General features: G+C 47.0%; 3 protein-coding genes across 4 annotated transcripts; all 3 read right to left on the bottom strand.

Moving 5' to 3' along the window:
• Positions 1-1,627: 1,627 nt before the first annotated feature.
• LOC133614557 (ladderlectin-like) lies at positions 1,628-3,773 on the bottom strand. The gene is made up of 6 exons (XM_061972611.1): positions 3,625-3,773; positions 3,529-3,550; positions 3,372-3,457; positions 3,160-3,297; positions 2,068-2,179; positions 1,628-1,993 (listed from the first exon to the last, which is right to left on the bottom strand). The coding sequence occupies exons 1-6, from the start codon at positions 3,715-3,717 to the stop codon at positions 1,911-1,913; spliced, it is 534 nt and encodes a 177-aa protein (XP_061828595.1). The 5' UTR covers positions 3,718-3,773; the 3' UTR covers positions 1,628-1,910.
• Positions 3,774-7,656: 3,883 nt separating this feature from the next.
• On the bottom strand, positions 7,657-9,782 carry LOC133614564 (ladderlectin-like). 2 transcript variants are annotated; one of them, XM_061972633.1, is made up of 6 exons: positions 9,633-9,782; positions 9,537-9,555; positions 9,380-9,465; positions 9,168-9,305; positions 8,074-8,185; positions 7,657-7,999 (listed from the first exon to the last, which is right to left on the bottom strand). In XM_061972633.1, exons 1-6 carry the CDS (start codon positions 9,723-9,725, stop codon positions 7,917-7,919), a joined length of 531 nt encoding a protein of 176 aa, XP_061828617.1. In that variant the 5' UTR covers positions 9,726-9,782; the 3' UTR covers positions 7,657-7,916. The 2 variants fall into 2 exon arrangements, with proteins under 2 accessions (XP_061828617.1, XP_061828609.1); XM_061972625.2 differs by having other exon boundaries at positions 7,659-7,999; positions 9,537-9,558.
• Positions 9,783-14,490: 4,708 nt separating this feature from the next.
• Positions 14,491-16,635, bottom strand: LOC133614550 (ladderlectin-like). Its single transcript, XM_061972597.1, has 6 exons — positions 16,470-16,635; positions 16,374-16,395; positions 16,217-16,302; positions 16,005-16,142; positions 14,915-15,026; positions 14,491-14,840 (listed from the first exon to the last, which is right to left on the bottom strand). The coding sequence occupies exons 1-6, from the start codon at positions 16,560-16,562 to the stop codon at positions 14,758-14,760; spliced, it is 534 nt and encodes a 177-aa protein (XP_061828581.1). The 5' UTR covers positions 16,563-16,635; the 3' UTR covers positions 14,491-14,757.
• Positions 16,636-21,297: the final 4,662 nt, after the last annotated feature.

The raw sequence follows: 21,297 nt of genomic DNA, 5'->3' as shown, positions 1-21,297 counted from the left end.
CGTTCTCCCAGATGAATATAAACATTCACCATTTACAAAACATAATATAAGTTCATTCACTTCATTCGTCTTTAAGAAAAGTTTTTCTCCTGTGCGCGTTTGTTGAACCTCTAATCAAGATCACCAAGTCATTGACAATTTGCAGATTCACCCTCTTAGTTGTATTTTGTAATGTGATTGTTTGAAGCAAAGAAGTACAATTCCCACATTACTACTTTGGGTTGTCTTTGTCGCATTTGACTACGATTACCATGGTATAATGGCTCCTCCGCTGGCTTATCTTGATGAGAATTGTTGCTCGCAAATACTTCCCACCTTTGCATGAGGGCTCTATTGTGGGACCCTTATTAAGTGTGGTACTTTAAAACTAACCATTTGCTGTAACACCCAATGATTTACCATACTAATGATATGGTAGTTAGCATGCAGAAATGTGATGGGAATATCAGTACATCATGTTATTAGGTGTACCGTATTTTCCGCACCATAAGCCGCCCTGGGTTATAAGCCGCGCCTTCAATGAACGGCATATTTCAAAACTTTGTCCACCTATAAGCCGCCCCGTGTTGTAAGCCGCATCTAACTGCGCTAAAGGAATGTCAAAAAAACAGTCAGATAGGTCAGTCAAACTTAAATAATATATTAAAAACCAGCGTTCTAACAACTCTGTTCACTCCCAAAATGTACGGTAATGTGCAAATGTGCAATCACAAACAGTAAAATTCAAAATAGTGCTTAGCAATAGCAACATCAATAACTTAATGTTGCTCGAACGTTAATGTCACAACACACAAAATAAACATAACGCTCACTTTCTGAAGTTATTCTTCATTCATAAATCCCTCGAATTCTTCTCCTTCGGTGTCCGAATTAAAAAGTTGGGCGAATACGGGATCCAAAATGGCCGGCTCCGTCTCGTCGAAGTCATCGGAGTCAGTGTCGCTGTTGCCTTCATTGGAATAGTGATGGTGCTGACACTTCTGCTTGCTGCTCTCTGCTCAACAACCCACTGTTCCAGTTTGTCCTCCAACAGTAGCCATCTTGCTTTGTTCCCTCGGAAACTCTGTTTTGTCTTCTTTACCTGGCGCAGGTCATCTTCTTGCTTCCTCCACCTACGCACCATTGATTCATTTATGTTATATTCTCTTGCTGCTGCTCTATTTCCGTGTTCTTCGGCATGACTTATTGCCTTAAGTTTAAATACTGCGTTATACGCGTGTCGCTTAGTAGGAGCCATTTTGTGGTCTTTACAGATGTAAACACACTAAGGAAATGAAACGTAATACCCGCGCGCTTCTTCTTCTACGGGGGCGGGTGGTTGCTTACCGTCGAAGAAGAAGCGCTTCCTCTTCTACGGGGGCGGGTGCTTACCTTGGCAGTTGCTTACCATAGAAGAAGAAGCGCTTCCTCTTCTACGGGGAAAAAAGATGGCGGCTGTTTACCGTAGTTGCGAGACCGAAACTTTATGAAAATAAATATTTATATTAATCCATATATAAGGCGCACCGGGTTATAAGCCGCACTGTCAGCTTTTGTGAAAATTTGTGGTTTTTAGGTGCGGCTTATAGTGCGGAAAATACGGAATGTGTATGCTAGCAATGAATGTAGCAATGACAGACAAAAAAACTGAATTTCACAGGTTTTTATTGAATGAGACACTCAGAGTGTTGATGAAGTTTGGAACATCAAGAGTATGTGAACGCCCCATCGAGCACATGTTTGCTATCAAGAACAAACACAGCAAAAATGTGGTTCTCACAAACCATTTATTTGGATAGTTCAAGAGTTAGCGTCGTTTAAAAATAACATTGGATGTTAAAAGTTGGTAAAGGCGAGTTCGGAAAGGTTCTGCAGGGAAGAAGAAAAAAGTTATTGGCCAGGCAGAGTCATAGTTTGCCTTGCATGGTTAGTTAGTGGTCACTCTTGACGATGACGTCTCTGGTGCAAATAAACGGGCTCTCGTCACTGCACTCGTTATCGTGCCACTGTCCATCTGTGAGGAAACAAAAACAACTTGTGAAACCTCCTGCCAGTCAGATCCAGTGTCCAAGCTTTTGTTCTTCATACCATCTCCCTCAATGTCCACGCAGTCTTCATTTCCACCCAAGCTGTTGGGCTCTCCGTCGGCAAAGTCTTCAAAGTCAAACTCTGTGCCATCAGTCCAAATGAAGTCATCCTCCTGGAAGACAACCAGAGTCACTTTTTTAAAAAGAGCCTTTAAAAGAGTGTAAGAGTGCGATTACATCTTTGCTGGGGTACAGGGGAGTGTGTGGTCTAGACCAGGGGTGGCCAAACTTTTTGCTTCCAAGGGCCAACGTGAATTTTTCAGAATAAGAAATCGTATTCACAGCCTTTGCCGTGAAGTGAGCTCAGGTGTATCCTGTTTCAATTGATCGTTCTTGAGATTGTCCTACAGCTTAATTGTGGTGAATTTAGTTGGTTGGACATGATTTGGAAAGGCACACACCTGTCTATATTTAAGGTCCCACACTTGACAGTGCATGGCAGAGCACAAACCAAGAATGAAGTCCAAGGAATTGTCTGTAGACCTGCGAGACAAGATTGTCTCCAGGCACAAGTCTGGAGAAGGGTGCAGAAAAATATCTGGTGCCTTGAAGGTCCCAATGAGCACATTGGCCTCCACCATCTGTAAATGGAAGAAGTTTGGAACCACCAGGACTCGTCCGAGAGCTGGCCGGCCATCGAAACTGAGCGATCAGGGGAGAAGGGCTATAGTCTGGAAAGTGACCAAGAACCCTATGGTCGCTCTGTCAGAGCTACAGAGGAGAACCTTCCAGAAGGACAACCATCTCTGCAGCAATCAACCAATCAGGCCTGTATGGTAGAGTGGCCAAAAAGAAGCCATTTCTCACTACATAGTTTTTCCAAAATGCAACTAAAAGACGCTCAAACCATGAGAAACAAAATTCTCCAGTCTGATGAGACAAAGCTTGAAACCTTTGACGCAAATGCCAGGCATCAAGTTTGGAGGAAACCAGGCACCGCTCATCACCAGGCCAACACCATCCCTACAGTGAAGCATTGTGGTGGCACGGGTGCACGCAGAGTCACTACTGAAAGCCCACCACACCGCAGCTTGACCTCAGTCCCACCTCCACCCACCCCTTCCTCTTCAGTTGACTTTGCTACTGGTCACACCTCGATGGTGTCGTGGAGTCCTGTCCAGGTGTCTATGAGGTCACCGTCATTAGCGTCGCGGATCAGTTGGAGAACGACTGCGTTTTCTGTTAAACTGCGGATGGACACCAGATTGGCATGAAGAATTTTGCAGGTTCTCTGATGAGACAAAGTACAAAACAGGATCACTCGACTGAATCCTCCTCTTGGCATACGGTAAAATCCTTCCATACCTCTGCAGCTGCAAAAGTACTGGGATAGTCTAGGTAGATGTAACAGCGATCGTTTAACTGAGTCCAGTCTTTAGGGCAGTATCCACCTGCAACACACTTGTTATTGTGAGTGGGAAACAATCAGGAAATATGTGGGAAACCAGTAACAGCTACCAACTTTTGCCAGAGGAACTGCGTTGCTGGAGAAAAGACAAGAACAGAACACGACATTTATGAACACAGAACTGAATCGGTCATAGGACTATTGACTTACTGGAGAAGACATTAGTCCACTGATCCCACACAGGAGGAAGAACACGCCAAGAGAAAATGCCATTTGTGCAATGGTAGACAGACACTGTTGCATTAAAAGTGTCAAAGTAAGACGTCAAGTTGTGTTGAGTTACTTTTGCAGCAAAGATGCAAACAGTGACGACAGCAGTGAGCCATCCTTTATAATGCCAGCCTGACGCCGCCCTGGTATGTTCTCTATGTTAGTATGTTAACGTTCCAGTCAGAGAGACAAAAGGCTTTGGTCCAAACTGCAGGACTACGAAAGATCCGTTGTGGAAATTGTTTTTGAAGATTAGTTCACCAAATCACTCGATAAAATGAAATCACACTTTGCATACATAAAAGAAATGCAACACAAAGTGATTTACAGACTTAAAAACAATACCTTGATGAACTATGTTCGGAAAATAAATTAAAAAGTAAGTACTTCTCGTTACTTTACCAAAAAGTAATGGAATTACTAAAGCTATGACTCTTTAATAAAGGGAAAGCAATTCATGCGTTACAAAAAACCTAGCACATGCAGTTGAGAGACGTTTCATGAGAGCAGAGTGTGTTGCGTCAGCGAAAGAGCGTTCAAAACAGCATTCTAGCTCATCTCTGTTTGTTAGCTTAGCAGCAGTAGTTTGTTTGCTTATGTTACCTCTGGTCAACAAGGAGATTGAATGTGCGTCAATGGCTCTAGTCTCTGTGTCCACAAACAGGGTATCGTAGAATTTCAATCTAGTCACATCAATCATTGATTTGTTGTCCATTATCCCCCCTCGTAGTAATAGTAGTGGTAGTAATTGTGTGTATTACATGTTTGCTGTGTGATGTTCTCTCAGTCGTCCTCAGACCAGCTTCCATCGGAGTCTCCAATCATTCCGGTTCTCCACACACCCGGTCAGCTCCGTAGAGCTTTCAGCTCCTGCATCTTTCTTCAGGATGTCCACGTACGTTAGCGCGGGACGTCCTCGCCATCGATGCCCGTGTGCGTTGGTTCCCATAGGACCAGCCTGCTGGCCGGGAGCTCCTGATGTCTGTGGCAGTGGCCGGCCAGCTTCATCCTCCTGATGTCTGAGGCAGTGGTCGGCCAGCCTCATCCTCCCGATGTCTGTGGCAGTGGCCGGCCAGCCGCATCCTCCCGATGTCTGTGGCAGTGGCCGGCCAGCCTCATCCTCCCGATGTCTGTGGCAGTGGCCGGCCAGCCTCATCCTCCCGATGTCTGTGGCAGTGGCCGGCCAGCCTCATCCTCCCGATGTCTGAGGCAGTGGCCGGCCAGCCTCATCCTCCCGATGTCTGTGGCAGTGGCCGGCCAGCCTCATCTTCCCGATGTCTGTGGCAGTGGCCGGCCAGCCTCATCCTCCCGATGTCTGTGGCAGTGGCCGGCCAGCCTCATCCTCCCGATGTCTGAGGCAGTGGCCGGCCAGCCTCATCCTCCCGATGTCTGAGGCAGTGGTCGGCCAGCCTCATCCTCCCGATGTCTGTGGAAGTGGCCGGCCAGCCTCATCCTCCGAGCTGTTACCTTCTTGTTGAGCCTTGGCAGTTGCCCGTACAGGTCCTTGTTGGTGATGTGGATGTTCTGGTCCACATTCAGAACAGCTCGTATCATTGATGTTTCCTCTTCCTATTTAATATCAGGGTCATTTTAGTGTTGTGCTGCTTGTTAGTGAACATATATATATATGTACTTCCTGCATTCAACTTCATGTTGACATTCAAACACATCAAAAGTAGCGTGCCAAGTTACTTCTGCTCCACTCCAACGTGTCATCACTTCCGCTCTGAGCGCCTTCAAAATAAGAGCTCAAGGCATATACTGTATAACAGCGCATAACAGGAACTTAACATCACAAAAAGGAAAGCCCATAAAAATAGGTTACAAAAGTTATTTAGTAAGAAGCCAAAAAGTGCAAAAACAATAATGTTCGTGTTGGAGGAGTTGTGAATTAGGTACACCTGCAGTCTGCAGGTGTACCTAATGTTGTGGCCCTGCAGTCATTCACAACTCCTCCAACACGAACATTATTGTTTTTGCAATTTTTGGCTTCTTATGAAATAACTTTTTAAAATAGATTCAATCTTGCACGTGGAAAGTTTAAGTGTGGGCTTTAGTTGATATAACACTCCCGTCAGGGGTTGCCGTGCATTCTACGGCGGGGGTGCAGGAGGCGAGCCTCAGCCAGTGCGTCTTTTGCAGCAGTTTTATGATCGCTCAGCACAAGAAATACGTTACACACATACAGTTGTTGACAAAATACACTGTACATTATATACCTCAGCTAACTAAACTATGGAAATGTATAATATAATTCATATAGCAATACAGTCTCACTGCACAGCAGGCCAGCAGTTAGCCGAGTCCGCAATCCATGTTGAGGCACTGAGTGACGTGCCTCAACTGGCTGCTGATCACCGCACCGTCTCTTCTCAGTATTTGAACGGCAAATGTGAAAATTTAGCGATTTTAAATAAAAATAATCCAAAACGGGTGAAGTTAAATGGAAAATAACTTTATAGTATAATCACTGGATACATATAACAATATAATTTAAAAAAAAAATTTTACATTTTTTTTCTTTCCATGATGGCAGGTGAGGCCCCGTAGTGCAATTAAGACGTGCACGGAGGACACGCAATTACAAGCTGGGCAAGAAACAAGGATCCAGCCCTGTTGGCAGCCTGATTGGCAACCTGGAACAGGTACGGCAGACAGCCCTTAGACCAGAGGTGCTCCAACTGTTTGCTTCCCAGGAAGTAGCAGTGAAAATAAGAGCACTGGAAATGAAAACAGTAGCAAACACAGTAAAGTAAATAAGCAAAGCCCAAAGCTGTCATGAATATTAAAGCGTGTACATTTTCAAAAGGTACATTTCGATACTTTTGGAAAGTGGAGGGAAGAAGGGAAAAACGGTTGTTGAGTTTATTTTTGACCGTGTCTGAAGGACAAAATAGCGGTTATGTTCGTGATGTGTACGTCTGGTCTTGGCATCCTCGTCCAGACAGAAGGGCGACACGGCAGTGTGGAGGGATCAAAAGAGACGCTTTGCTGAACCAAAAGTTGCTTTATTACAAGTGAGCGTCTTTATACAGGACTGCGATTCAGTCAGGTCAAAAATTAAGCACTCCTAATTTGGAGAAGCCAAACCATCATTTTTATATTCCTACCTCCTCTGTGTGTGTGTGTGTGTGTGTGTGTGTGTGTGTGTGTGTGTGTGTGTGTGTGTGTGTGTGTGTGTGTGTGTGTGTGTGTGTGTGTGTGTGTGTGTGCTAGGTCAGGAGAGCACATCCTGACCATAAAGCGGATGTTTGTGTGTAAGTTTCTGAAAAGATAGAGCCATCACCTTTGCATACCGAGGTCCGATTGTATTGCCTTTTCTTCCACGAGAACTAATCCAATCCACACACAGATGTCAGTACTAAAAGGCCCTATGTTATTTATTATATGCCCAAAACTGAAATACCTACGTTCTCCCAGATGAATATAAACATTCACCATATACAAAACATAATATAAGTTCATTCACTTCATTCGTCTTTAAGAAAAGTTTTTCTCCTGCGCGCGTTTGTTGAACCTCTAATCAAGATCACCAAGTCATTGACAATTTGCAGATTCACCCTCTTAGTTGTATTTTGTAATGTGATTGTTTGAAGCAAAGAAGTACAATTCCCACATTGGCTGCTCCCAAAATGTCTGTCTTCTCCTTCTACTTTGGGTTGTCTTTGTCCCATTTGACTACGGTTACCATGGTATAATGGCTCCTCCGCTGGCTTATCTTGATGAGAATTGCCGCTCGCAAATACTTCCCACCTTTGCATGAGGGCTCTATTGTGGGACCCTTATTAAGTGTGGTACTTTAAAACTAACCATTTGCTGTAACACCCAATGATTTACCATACTAATGATATGGTAGTTAGCATGCAGAAATATGATGGGAATATCAGTACATCATGTCATTAGGTGTATGTGTATGCTAGCACTGAATGTAGCAATGACAGACAAAAAAACTGAATTTCACAGGTTTTTATTGAATGAGACACTCAGTGTTGATGAAGTTTGGAACATCAAGAGTATGTGAACGCCCCATCGAGCACATGTTTGCTATCAAGAACAAACACAGCAAAAATGTGGTTCTCACAAACCATTTATTTGGATAGTTCAAGAGTTAGCGTCATTTAAAAATAACATTGGATGTTAAAAGTTAGTAAAGGCGAGTTCGGAAAGGTTCTGCAGGGAAGAAGAAAAAAGTTATTGGCCAGGCAGAGTCATAGTTTGCCTTGCATGGTTAGTTAGTGGTCACTCTTGACGATGACGTCTCTGGTGCAAATAAACGGGCTCTCGTCACTGCACTCGTTATCGTGCCACTGTCCATCTGTGAGGAAACAAAAACAACTTGTGAAACCTCCTGCCAGTCAGATCCAGTGTCCAAGCTTTTGTTCTTCATACCATCTCCCTCAATGTCCACGCAGTCTTCATTTCCACCCAAGCTGTTGGGCTCTCCGTCGGCAAAGTCTTCAAAGTCAAACTCTGTGCCATCAGTCCAAATGAAGTCATCCTCCTGGAAGACAACCAGAGTCACTTTTTTTTAAAAGAGCCTTTAAAAGAGTGTAAGAGTGCGATTACATCTTTGCTGGGGTACAGGGGAGTGTGTGGTCTAGACCAGGGGTGGCCAAACTTTTTGCTTCCAAGGGCCAACGTGAATTTTTCAGAATAAGAAATCGTATTCACAGCCTTTGCCGTGAAGTGAGCTCAGGTGTATCCTGTTTCAATTGATCGTTCTTGAGATTGTCCTACAGCTTAATTGTGGTGAATTTAGTTGGTTGGACATGATTTGGAAAGGCACACACCTGTCTATATTTAAGGTCCCACACTTGACAGTGCATGGCAGAGCACAAACCAAGAATGAAGTCCAAGGAATTGTCTGTAGACCTGCGAGACAAGATTGTCTCCAGGCACAAGTCTGGAGAAGGGTGCAGAAAAATATCTGGTGCCTTGAAGGTCCCAATGAGCACATTGGCCTCCACCATCTGTAAATGGAAGAAGTTTGGAACCACCAGGACTCGTCCGAGAGCTGGCCGGCCATCGAAACTGAGCGATCAGGGGAGAAGGGCTATAGTCTGGAAAGTGACCAAGAACCCTATGGTCGCTCTGTCAGAGCTACAGAGGAGAACCTTCCAGAAGGACAACCATCTCTGCAGCAATCAACCAATCAGGCCTGTATGGTAGAGTGGCCAAAAAGAAGCCATTTCTCACTACATAGTTTTTCCAAAATGCACCTAAAAGACTCAAACCATGAGAAAAAACTAAATTCTCCAGTCTGATGAGACAAAGCTTGAAACCTTTGACGCGAATGCCAGGCATCAAGTTTGGAGGAAACCAGGCACCGCTCATCACCAGGCCAACACCATCCCTACAGTGAAGCATTGTGGTGGCACGGGTGCACGCAGAGTCACTACTGAAAGCCCACCACACCGCAGCTTGACCTCAGTCCCACCTCCACCCACCCCTTCCTCTTCAGTTGACTTTGTTACTGGTCACACCTCGATGGTGTCGTGGAGTCCTGTCCAGGTGTCTATGAGGTCACCGTCATTAGCGTTGCGGATCAGTTGGAGAACGACTGCGTTTTCTGTTCTACTGCGGATGGACACCAGATTGGCATGAAGAATTTTGCAGGTTCTCTGATGAGACAAAGTACAAAACAGGATCACTCGACTGAATCCTCCTCTTGGCACACGGTGAAATCCTTCCATACCTCTGCAGCTGCAAAAGTACTGGGATAGTCTAGGTAGATGTAACAGCGATCGTTTAACTGAGTCCAGTCTTTAGGGCAGTATCCACCTGCAACACACTTGTTATTGTGAGTGGGAAACAATCAGGAAATATGTGGGAAACCAGTAACAGCTACCAACTTTTGCCAGAGGAACTGCGCTGCTGGAGAAAAGACAAGAACAGAACACGACATTTATGAACACAGAACTGAATCGGTCATAGGACTATTGACTTACTGGAGAAGACATTAGTCCACTGATCCCACACAGGAGGAAGAACACGCCAAGAGAAAATGCCATTTGTGCAATGGCAGACAGACACTGTTGCATTAAAAGTGTCAAAGTAAGACGTCAAGTTGTGTTGAGTTACTTTTGCAGCAAAGATGCAAACAGTGACGACAGCAGTGAGCCATCCTTTATATTGCCAGCCTGACGCCGCCCTGGTATGTTCTCTATGTTAGTATGTTAACGTTCCAGTCAGAGAGACAAAAGGCTATGGTCCAAACTGCAGGACTACGAAAGATCCGTTGTGGAAATTGTTTTTGAAGATTAGTTCACCAAATCACTCGATAAAATGAAATCACACTTTGCATACATAAAAGAAATGCAACACAAAGTGATTTACAGACTTAAAAACAATACCTTGATGAACTATGTTCGGAAAATAAATTAAAAAGTAAGTACTTCTCGTTACTTTACCAAAAAGTAATGGAATTACTAAAGCTATGACTCTTTAATAAAGGGAAAGCAATTCATGCGTTACAAAAAACCTAGCACATGCAGTTGAGAGACGTTTCATGAGAGCAGAGTGTGCTGCGTCAGCTAAAGAGCGTTCAAAACAGCATTCTAGCTCATCTCTGTTTGTTAGCTTAGCAGCGGTAGTTTGTTTGCTTATGTTACCTCTGGTCAACAAGGAGATTGAATGTGCGTCAATGGCTGTAGTCTCCCTGTCCACAAACAGGGTATCGTAGGATTTCAATCTAGTCACATCAATCATTGATTTGTTGTCCATTATCCCCCCTCGTAGTAATAGTAGTGGTAGTAATTGTGTGTATTACATGTTTGCTGTGTGATGTTCTCTCAGTCGTCCTCAGACCAGCTTCCATCGGAGTCTCCAATCATTCCGGTTCTCCACACACCCGGTCAGCTCCGTAGAGCTTTCAGCTCCTGCATCTTTCTTCAGGATGTCCACGTACGTTAGCGCGGGACGTCCTCGCCATCGATGCCCGTGTGCGTTGGTTCCCATAGGACCAGCCTGCTGGCCGGGAGATCCTGATGTCTGTGGCAGTGGCCGGCCAGCCTCATCCTCCTGATGTCTGAGGCAGTGGTCGGCCAGCCTCATCCTCCTGATGTCTGTGGCAGTGGCCGGCCAGCCTCATCCTCCTGATGTCTGTGGCAGTGGCCGGCCAGCCTCATCCTCCTGATGTCTGTGGCAGTGGTCGGCCAGCCTCATCCTCCTGATGTCTGTGGCAGTGGCCGGCCAGCCTCATCCTCCTGATGTCTGTGGCAGTGGTCGGCCAGCCTCATCCTCCTGATGTCTGTGGCAGTGGCCGGCCAGCCTCATCCTCCCGATGTCTGTGGCAGTGGCCGGCCAGCCTCATCCTCCTGATGTCTGTGGCAGTGGCCGGCCAGCCTCATCCTCCCGATGTCTGTGGCAGTGGCCGGCCAGCCTCATCCTCCGAGCTGTTACCTTCTTGTTGAGCCTTGGCAGTTGCCCGTACAGGTCCTTGTTGGTGATGTGGATGTTCTGGTCCACATTCAGAACAGCTCGTATCATTGATGTTTCCTCTTCCTATTTAATATCAGGGTCATTTTAGTGTTGTGCTGCTTGTTAGTGAACATATATATATATGTACTTCCTGCATTCAACTTCATGTTGACATTCAAACACATCAAAAGTAGCGTGCCAAGTTACTTCCGCTCCACTCCAACGTGTCATCACTTCCGCTCTGAGCGCCTTCAAAATAAGAGCTCAAGGCATATACTGTATAACAGCGCACAACAGGAACTTAACATCACAAAAAGGAAAGCCCATAAAAATAGGTTACAAAAGTTATTTAGTAAGAAGCCAAAAAGTGCAAAAACAATAATGTTCGTGTTGGAGGAGTTGTGAATTAGGTACACCTGCAGTCTGCAGGTGTACCTAATGTTGTGGCCCTGCAGTCATTCACAACTCCTCCAACATGAACATTATTGTTTTTGCACTTTTTGGCTTCTTATGAAATAACTTTTTTAAAATAGATTCAATCTTGCACGTGGAAAGTTTAAGTGTGGGCTTTAGTTGATATAACACTCCCGTCAGGGGTTGCCGTGCATTCTACGGCGGGGGTGCAGGAGGCGAGCCTCAGCCAGTGCGTCTTTTGCAGCCATTTTATGATTGCTCAGCTCAAGAAATACGTTACACACATACAGTTGTTGACAAAATACACTGTACATTATATACCTCAGCTAACTAAACTATGTAAATGTATAATATAGTTCATATAGCAATACAGTCTCACTGCACAGCAGGCCAGCAGTTAGTCGAGTCCGGAATCCATGTTGAGGCACTGAGTGACGTGCCTCAACGGGCTGCTGATCACCGCACCGTCTCTTCTCAGTATTTGAACGGCAAATGTGAAAATTCAGCGATTTTAAATAAAAATAATCCAAAACGGGTGAAGTTAAATGGAAAATAACTTTATAGTATAATCACTGAATACATATAACAATTTAATTAAAAAGAAAATCTTTTTACATTTTTTTTCTTTCCATGATGGCAGGTGAGGCCCCGTAGTGCAATTAAGACGTGCACGGAGGACACGCAATTACAAGCTGGGCAAGAAACAAGGATCCAGCCCTGTTGGCAGCCTAATTGGCAACCTGGAACAGGTACGGCAGACATCCCTTAGACCAGAGGTGCTCCAACTGTTTGCTTCCCAGGAAGTAGCAGTGAAAATAAGAGCACTGGAAATGGAAACAGTAGCAAACACAGTAAAGTAAATAAGCAAAGCCCAAAGCTGTCATGAATATTAAAGCGTGTACATTTTCAAAAGGTACATTTCGATACTTTTGGAAAGTGGAGGGAAGAAGGGAAAAACGGTTGTTGAGTTTATTTTTGACCGTGTCTGAAGGACAAAATAGCGGTTATGTTCGTGATGTGTACGTCTGGTCTTGGCATCCTCGTCCAGACAGAAGGGCGACACGGCAGTGTGGAGGGATCAAAAGAGACGCTTTACTGAACCAAAAGTTGCTTTATTACAAGTGAGCGTCTTTATACAGGACTGCGATTCAGTCAGGTCAAAAATTAAGCACTCCTAATTTGGAGAAGCCAAACCATCATTTTTATATTCCTACCTCCTCTGTGTGTGTGTGTGTGTGTGTGTGTGTGTGTGTGTGTGTGTGTGTGTGTGTGTGTGTGTGTGTGTGTGTGTGTGTGTGTGTGTGTGTGTGCTAGGTCAGGAGAGCACATCCTGACCATAAAGCGGATGTTTGTGTGTACGTTTCTGAAAAGATAGGGCCATCACCTTTGCATACCGAGGTCCAATTGTATTGCTTTTTCTTCCACGAGAACTAATCCAATCCACACACAGATGTCAGTACTAAAAGGCCCTATGTTATTTATGATATGCCAAAACTGAAATACCTACGTTCTCCCAGATGAATATAAACATTCACCATATACAAAACATAATATAAGTTCATTCACTTCATTCGTTTTTAAGAAAAGTTTTTCTCCTGCGCGCGTTTGTTGAACCTCTAATCAAGATCACCAAGTCATTGACAATTTGCAGATTCACCCTCTTAGTTGTATTTTGTAATGTGATTGTTTGAAGCAAAGAAGTACAATTCCCACATTGGCTGCTCCCAAAATGTCTATCTTCTCCTTCTACTTTGGGTTGTCTTTGTCCCATTTGACTACGGTTACCATGGACAGAATTTCTAGGCGCAGTCAAGGCGTTGAGGGGATCTGGTTTGGTGGCTGAAGGATTAGGTCTCTGCTTTTTGCAGATGATGTGGTCCTGATGGCTTCATCTGGCCAGGATCTTCAGCTCTCACTGGATCGGTTCGCAGCTGAGTGTGAAGCGACTGGTATGAGAATCAGCACCTCCAAGTCCGAGTCCATGGTTCTCGCCCGGAAAAGGGTGGAGTGCCATCTCCGGGTTGGGGAGGAGATCTTGCCCCAAGTGGAGGAGTTCAAGTACCTCGGAGTCTTGTTCACGAGTGGGGGAAGAGTGGATCGTGAGATCGACAGGCGGATCGGTGCGGCGTCTTCAGTAATGCGGACGCTGTATCGATCCGTTGTGGTGAAGAAGGAGCTGAGCCGGAAGGCAAAGCTCTCAATTTACCGGTCGATCTACGTTCCCATCCTCATCTATGGTCATGAGCTTTGGGTTATGACCGAAAGGACAAGATCACGGGTACAAGCGGCCGAAATGAGTTTCCTCCGCCGGGTGGCGGGGCTCTCCCTTAGAGATAGGGTGAGAAGCTCTGTCATCCGGGGGGAGCTCAAAGTAAAGCCGCTGCTCCTCCACATCGAGAGGAGCCAGATGAGGTGGTTCGGGCATCTGGTCAGGATGCCACCCGAACGCCTCCCTAGGGAGGTGTTTAGGGCACGTCCCACCGGTAGGAGGCCGCGGGGAAGACCCAGGACACGTTGGGAAGACTATGTCTCCCGGCTGGCCTGGGAACGCCTTGGGGTCCCACAGGAAGAGCTGGACGAAGTGGCTGGGGAGAGGGAAGTCTGGGCTTCCCTGCTTAAGCTGCTGCCCCCGCGACCCGACCTCGGATAAGCGGAAGAAGATGGATGGATGGATGGATGGAAGGATGGATGGATGGATACCATGGTATAATGGCTCCTCCGCTGGCTTATCTTGATGAGAATTGCCGCTCGCAAATACTCCCACCTTTGCATGAGGGCTCCATTGTGGGACCCTTATTAAGTGTGGTACTTTAAAACTAACCATTTGCTGTAACACCCAATGATTTACCATATTAATGATATGGTAGTTAGCATGCAGAAATATGATGGGAATATCAATACATCATGTCATTTATGTGTATGCTAGCACTGAATGTAGCAATGACAGACAAAAAAACTGCATTTCACAGGTTTTTATTGAATGAGACACTCAGAGTGTTGATGAAGTTTGGAACATCAAGAGTATGTGAACGCCCCATCGAGCACATGCTTGCTATCAAGAACAAACACAGCCAAAATGTGGTTCTCACAAACCATTTATTTGGATAGTTCAAGAGTTAGCGTCGTTTAAAAATAACATTGGATGTTAAAAGTTGGTAAAGGCGAGTTCGGAAAGGTTCTGCAGGGAAGAAGAAAAAAGTTATTGGCCAGGCAGAGTCATAGTTTGCCTTGCATGGTTAGTTAGTGGTCACTCTTGACGATGACGTCTCTGGTGCAAATAAACGGGCTCTCGTCACTGCACTCGTTATCGTGCCACTGTCCATCTGTGAGGAAACAAAAACAACTTGTGAAACCTCCTGCCAGTCAGATCCAGTGTCCAAGCTTTTGTTCTTCATACCATCTCCCTCAATGTCCACGCAGTCTTCATTTCCACCCAAGCTGTTGGGCTCTCCGTCGGCAAAGTCTTCAAAGTCAAACTCTGTGCCATCAGTCCAAATGAAGTCATCCTCCTGGAAGACAACCAGAGTCACTTTTTTTAAAAAAGCCTTTAAAAGAGTGTAAGAGTGCGATTACATCTTTGCTGGGGTACAGGGGAGTGTGTGGTCTAGACCAGGGGTGGCCAAACTTTTTGCTTCCAAGGGCCAACGTGAATTTTTCAGAATAAGAAATCGTATTCACAGCCTTTGCCGTGAAGTGAGCTCAGGTGTATCCTGTTTCAATTGATCGTTCTTGAGATTGTCCTACAGCTTAATTGTGGTGAATTTAGTTGGTTGGACATGATTTGGAAAGGCACACACCTGTCTATATTTAAGGTCCCACACTTGACAGTGCATGGCAGAGCACAAACCAAGAATGAAGTCCAAGGAATTGTCTGTAGACCTGCGAGACAAGATTGTCTCCAGGCACAAGTCTGGAGAAGGGTGCAGAAAAATATCTGGTGCCTTGAAGGTCCCAATGAGCACATTGGCCTCCACCATCTGTAAATGGAAGAAGTTTGGAACCACCAGGACTCGTCCGAGAGCTGGCCGGCCATCGAAACTGAGCGATCAGGGGAGAAGGGCTATAGTCTGGAAAGTGACCAAGAACCCTATGGTCGCTCTGTCAGAGCTACAGAGGAGAACCTTCCAGAAGGACAACCATCTCTGCAGCAATCAACCAATCAGGCCTGTATGGTAGTGGCCAAAAAGAAGCCATTTCTCACTACATAGTTTTTCCAAAATGCAACTAAAAGACGCTCAAACCATGAGAAACAAAATTCTCCAGTCTGATGAGACAAAGCTTGAAACCTTTGACGCAAATGCCAGGCATCAAGTTTGGAGGAAACCAGGCACCGCTCATCACCAGGCCAACACCATCCCTACAGTGAAGCATTGTGGTGGCACGGGTGCACGCAGAGTCACTACTGAAAGCCCACCACACCGCAGCTTGACCTCAGTCCCACCTCCACCCACCCCTTCCTCTTCAGTTGACTTTGCTACTGGTCACACCTCGATGGTGTCGTGGAGTCCTGTCCAGGTGTCTATGAGGTCACCGTCATTAGCGTCGCGGATCAGTTGGAGAACGACTGCGTTTTCTGTTAAACTGCGGATGGACACCAGATTGGCATGAAGAATTTTGCAGGTTCTCTGATGAGACAAAGTACAAAACAGGATCACTCGACTGAATCCTTCTCTTGGCACATGGTGAAATCCTTCCATACCTCTGCAGCTGCAAAAGTACTGGGATAGTCTAGGTAGATGTAACAGCGATCGTTTAACTGAGTCCAGTCTTTAGGGCAGTATCCACCTGCAACACACTTGTTATTGTGAGTGGGAAACAATCAGGAAATATGTGGGAAACCTGTAACAGCTACCAACCTTTGCCAGAGGAACTGTGTCGCTGGAGAAAAGACAAGAACAGAACACGACATTTATGAACACAGAACTGAATCGGTCATAGGACTATTGACTTACTGGAGAAGACATTAGTCCACTGATCCCACACAGGAGGAAGAACACGCCAAGAGAAAATGCCATTTGTGCAATGGTAGACAGACACTGTTGCATTAAAAGTGTCAAAGTAAGACGTCAAGTTGTGTTGAGTTACCTTTGCAGCCAAGATGCAAACAGTGACGACAGCAGTGAGCCGTCCTTTATATTGCCAGCCTGACGCCGCCCTGGTATGTTCTCTATGTTAGTATGTTTACGTTCCAGTCAGAGAGACAAAAGGCTATGGTCCAAACTGCAGGACTACAAAAGATCCGTTGTGGAAATTGTTTTTGAAGATTAGTTCACCGAATCACTCGATAAAATAAAATCACACTTTGCATACATAAAAGAAATGCAACACAAAGTGATTTACAGACTTAAAAACAATACCCCGATGAACTATGCTCGGAAAATAAATTAAAAAGTAAGTACTTCTCGTTACTTTACCAAAAAGTAATGGAATTACTAAAGGTATGACTCTTTAATAAAGGGAAAGCAATTCATGCGTTACAAAAAACCTAGCACATGCAGTTGAGAGACGTTTCATGAGAGCAGAGTGTGTTGCGTCAGCGAAAGAGCGTTCAAAACAGCATTCTAGCTCATCTCTGTTTGTTAGCTTAGCAGCGGTAGTTTGTTTGCTTATGTTACCTTTGGTCAACAAGGAGATTGAATGTGCGTCAATGGCTGTAGTCTCTGTGTCCACAAACAGAGTATCGTAGGATTTCAATCTAGTCACATCAATCATTGATTTGTTGTCCATTATCCCCCCCTCGTAGTAATAGTAGTGGTAGTAATTGTGTGTATTACATGTTTGCTGCGTGATGTTCTCTCAGTCGTCCTCAGACCAGCTTCCATCGGAGTCTCCAATCATTCCGGTTCTCCACACACCCGGTCAGCTCCGTAGAGCTTTCAGCTCCCGCATCTTTCTTCAGGATGTCCACGTACGTTAGCGCGGGACGTCCTCGCCATCGATGCCCGTGCGTTGGTTCCCATAGGACCAGCCTGCTGGCCGGGAGATCCCGATGTCTGTGGCAGTGGCCGGCCAGCCTCATCCTCCTGATGTCTGTGGCAGTGACCGGCCAGCCTCATCCTCCCGATGTCTGTGGCAGTGGCCGGCCAGCCTCATCCTCCCGATGTCTGTGGCAGTGGCCGGCCAGCCTCATCCTCCTGATGTCTGTGGCAGTGACCGGCAAGCCTCATCCTCCTGATGTCTGTGGCAGTGACCGGCCAGCCTCATCCTCCCGATGTCTGTGGCAGTGACCGGCCAGCCTCATCCTCCCGATGTCTGTGGCAGTGACCGGCCAGCCTCATCCTCCCGATGTCTGTGGCAGTGACCGGCCAGCCTCATCCTCCCGATGTCTGTGGCAGTGACCGGCCAGCCTCATCCTCCCGATGTCTGTGGCAGTGGCCGGCCAGCCTCATCCTCCCGATGTCTGTGGCAGTGACCGGCCAGCCTCATCCTCCCGATGTCTGTGGCAGTGACCGGCCAGCCTCATCCTCCCGATGTCTGTGGCAGTGACCGGCCAGCCTCATCCTCCCGATGTCTGTGGCAGTGACCGGCCAGCCTCATCCTCCTGATGTCTGTGGCAGTGACCGGCCAGCCTCATCCTCCTGATGTCTGTGGCAGTGGCCAACCAGCCTCATCCTCCCGATGTCTGTGGCAGTGGCCGGCCAGCCTCATCCTCCCGATGTCTGTGGCAGTGACCGGCCAGCCTCATCCTCCCGATGTCTGTGGCAGTGACCGGCCAGCCTCATCCTCCCGATGTCTGTGGCAGTGGCCGGCCAGCCTCATCCTCCCGATGTCTGTGGCAGTGACCGGCCAGCCTCATCCTCCCGATGTCTGTGGCAGTGACCGGCCAGCCTCATCCTCCCGATGTCTGTGGCAGTGACCGGCCAGCCTCATCCTCCCGATGTCTGTGGCAGTGACCGGCCAGCCTCATCCTCCCGATGTCTGTGGCAGTGGCCGGCCAGCCTCATCCTCCCGATGTCTGTGGCAGTGACCGGCCAGCCTCATCCTCCCGATGTCTGTGGCAGTGACCGGCCAGCCTCATCCTCCCGATGTCTGTGGCAGTGACCGGCCAGCCTCATCCTCCCGATGTCTGTGGCAGTGACCGGCCAGCCTCATCCTCCCGATGTCTGTGGCAGTGGCCAACCAGCCTCATCCTCCTGATGTCTGTGGCAGTGGCCAACCAGCCTCATCCTCCCGATATCTGTGGCAGTGGCCGGCCAGCCTCATCCTCCCGATGTCTGTGGCAGTGACCGGCCAGCCTCATCCTCCCGATGTCTGTGGCAGTGACCGGCCAGCCTCATCCTCCCGATGTCTGTGGCAGTGACCGGCCAGCCTCATCCTCCCGATGTCTGTGGCAGTGGCCGGCCAGCCTCATCCTCCTGATGTCTGTGGCAGTGACCGGCCAGCCTCATCCTCCCGATGTCTGTGGCAGTGACCGGCCAGCCTCATCCTCCCGATGTCTGTGGCAGTGACCGGCCAGCCTCATCCTCCCGATGTCTGTGGCAGTGACCGGCCAGCCTCATCCTCCTGATGTCTGTGGCAGTGGCCAACCAGCCTCATCCTCCTGATGTCTGTGGCAGTGGCCAACCAGCCTCATCCTCCCGATATCTGTGGCAGTGGCCGGCCAGCCTCATCCTCCCGATGTCTGTGGCAGTGACCGGCCAGCCTCATCCTCCTGATGTCTGTGGCAGTGGCCAACCAGCCTCATCCTCCTGATGTCTGTGGCAGTGGCCAACCAGCCTCATCCTCCCGATGTCTGTGGCAGTGACCGGCCAGCCTCATCCTCCCGATGTCTGTGGCAGTGACCGGCCAGCCTCATCCTCCCGATGTCTGTGGCAGTGGCCGGCCAGCCTCATCCTCCTCGCTGTTACCTTCTTGCTGAGCCTCGGCAGTTGCCCGTACAGGTCCTTGTTGGTGATGTGGATGTTCTGGTCCACATTCAGAACAGCTCGTATCATTGATGTTGCCTCTTCCTATTTAATATCAGGGTCATTTTAGTGTTGTGCTGCTTGTTAGTGAACATAAACTGTACTTCTCGCATTCAACTTCATGTTGACATTCAAACACATCAAAAGTAGCGTGCCAAGTTACATGAAACACATGGGTAACCAGAGGTGGGTAGTAACGCGCATCTACTTGAGTAACTTTTGGGATAAATTGTACTTCTAAGAGTAGTTTTAATGCAACATACTTTTACTTGAGTATATTTATAGAGCAGAAACGCTACTTTTACTCCACTCCATTTATCTACATTCAGCTCGCTACTGATTTTTATCCATCTGTTAATGCACGCTTTGTTTGTTTTGCTTTGTCAGACAGACCTTCAAAGTAGGATCTATCACATGCCTGCGTTTCACCAATCAAATACAGTCACTGGTGACTAAATTAATAATGAATATGTCTCTTAAACTGTCAATACATTTAAAGTGTAAGTGAAAATACAGCTTCACAATTTTAGTCATCATTTCTGTGCTTAAGAAACTCCTCTATAACTTTAGTTCCGGCCTTCTTCTGTTTTGTTTGATATTGTCAATACTGCCACAAGTGGTGGAAAAGTGTATTACAATTGAGCACCGCCCATTTGGACCACCGCTGAGAAACGCATTTTTGTTGGCGGCCCCTGACGGCCCAACAAGGGGCCCTATGGTTAAGAAACACTGTTTTAGTCTTAAAATGATCAAAAGCTAGTTAGATTTTGGTTTTTGGAGCATTAAACTAAGCTCAGTGGAAAACGACGCCCACATTTTTCCCTCGGATGTTGGCGTTTCTCTCTCGGGGCCTCAGGGATTCAAACAAAAGAGCTTGAACCGGTCTGGCGTCATCAGGCGACATATAAATGTGATCTGTGTGAGGCCACATGGGAGTGTCGTGAAGCAGAGAAGAACTCAGACAACAAGTCCACAGTGAAAAGAAGACGCCTCGGCTAATTGCTGAGGTTTAATGTGCCTCGTTTGTATCATTAGTGACACACCCGCCACTCAACCGCTTGGTATGTCACCGCTTCACTGCCACCTAACTTGGTATGTCACCGCTTCACTGCCACCTAACTTGGTATGTCACCGCTTCACTGCCACCTAACTTGGTATATCACCGCTTCACTGCCACCTAACTTGGTATGTCACCGCTTCACTGCCACCTAACTTGGTATGTCACCGCTTCACTGCCACGTGATGCACTTTGCTCCCACACTATTCTTTGTTGGCCTTCACGTAACAAAGTAGCAAAATAAACACACAAAAAGAGCAGGTAGTGAGTGAGGGGGCGGGGCTTGTTGGTGAGTAAAAGACCACTTAAGATGACATAGTTACCTTTAAAGACCGGGTGATACCTTTAAAGACCCCCTCTGTGCGCAGCCAAAGAGCGAGGGGTTCTATCGCCGTGTCTCACCAACATGCCGGCGAGGCTGCAGGCAATCAGCAATCTGCACACCTGGACTGATGAGGGTGAGCGATATAAAGACCAGTGGACCCTAGGATCCTTGCGGGAACTTAATTTGACACAAGCTTTATGCTCTCTCTTTCCCTCTGCGTTTGCCTCCGTGTCTGATGTCCGTGTTGTCCTCCCACAGTGTGTGATGTCCGTGTTGTCCTCCCACAGTGTGTGATGTCCGTGTTGTCCTCCCACAGTGTGTGATGTCCGTGTTGTCCTCCCACAGTGTCCGATGTCCGTGTTGTCCTCCCACAGTGTCTGATGTCCGTGTTGTCCTCCCACAGTGTCTGATGTCCGTGTTGTCCTCCCACAGTGTGTGATGTCTGTGTTGTCCTCCCACAGTGTCTGATGTCCGTGTTGTCCTCCCACAGTGTG

The sequence above is a fragment of the Nerophis lumbriciformis genome, linkage group LG01 (assembly GCF_033978685.3).
Source record: "Nerophis lumbriciformis linkage group LG01, RoL_Nlum_v2.1, whole genome shotgun sequence".
In the NCBI taxonomy this organism is placed as follows: domain Eukaryota; kingdom Metazoa; phylum Chordata; class Actinopteri; order Syngnathiformes; family Syngnathidae; genus Nerophis; species Nerophis lumbriciformis.
This window is presented reverse-complemented; position numbering and strand designations above follow the sequence as displayed.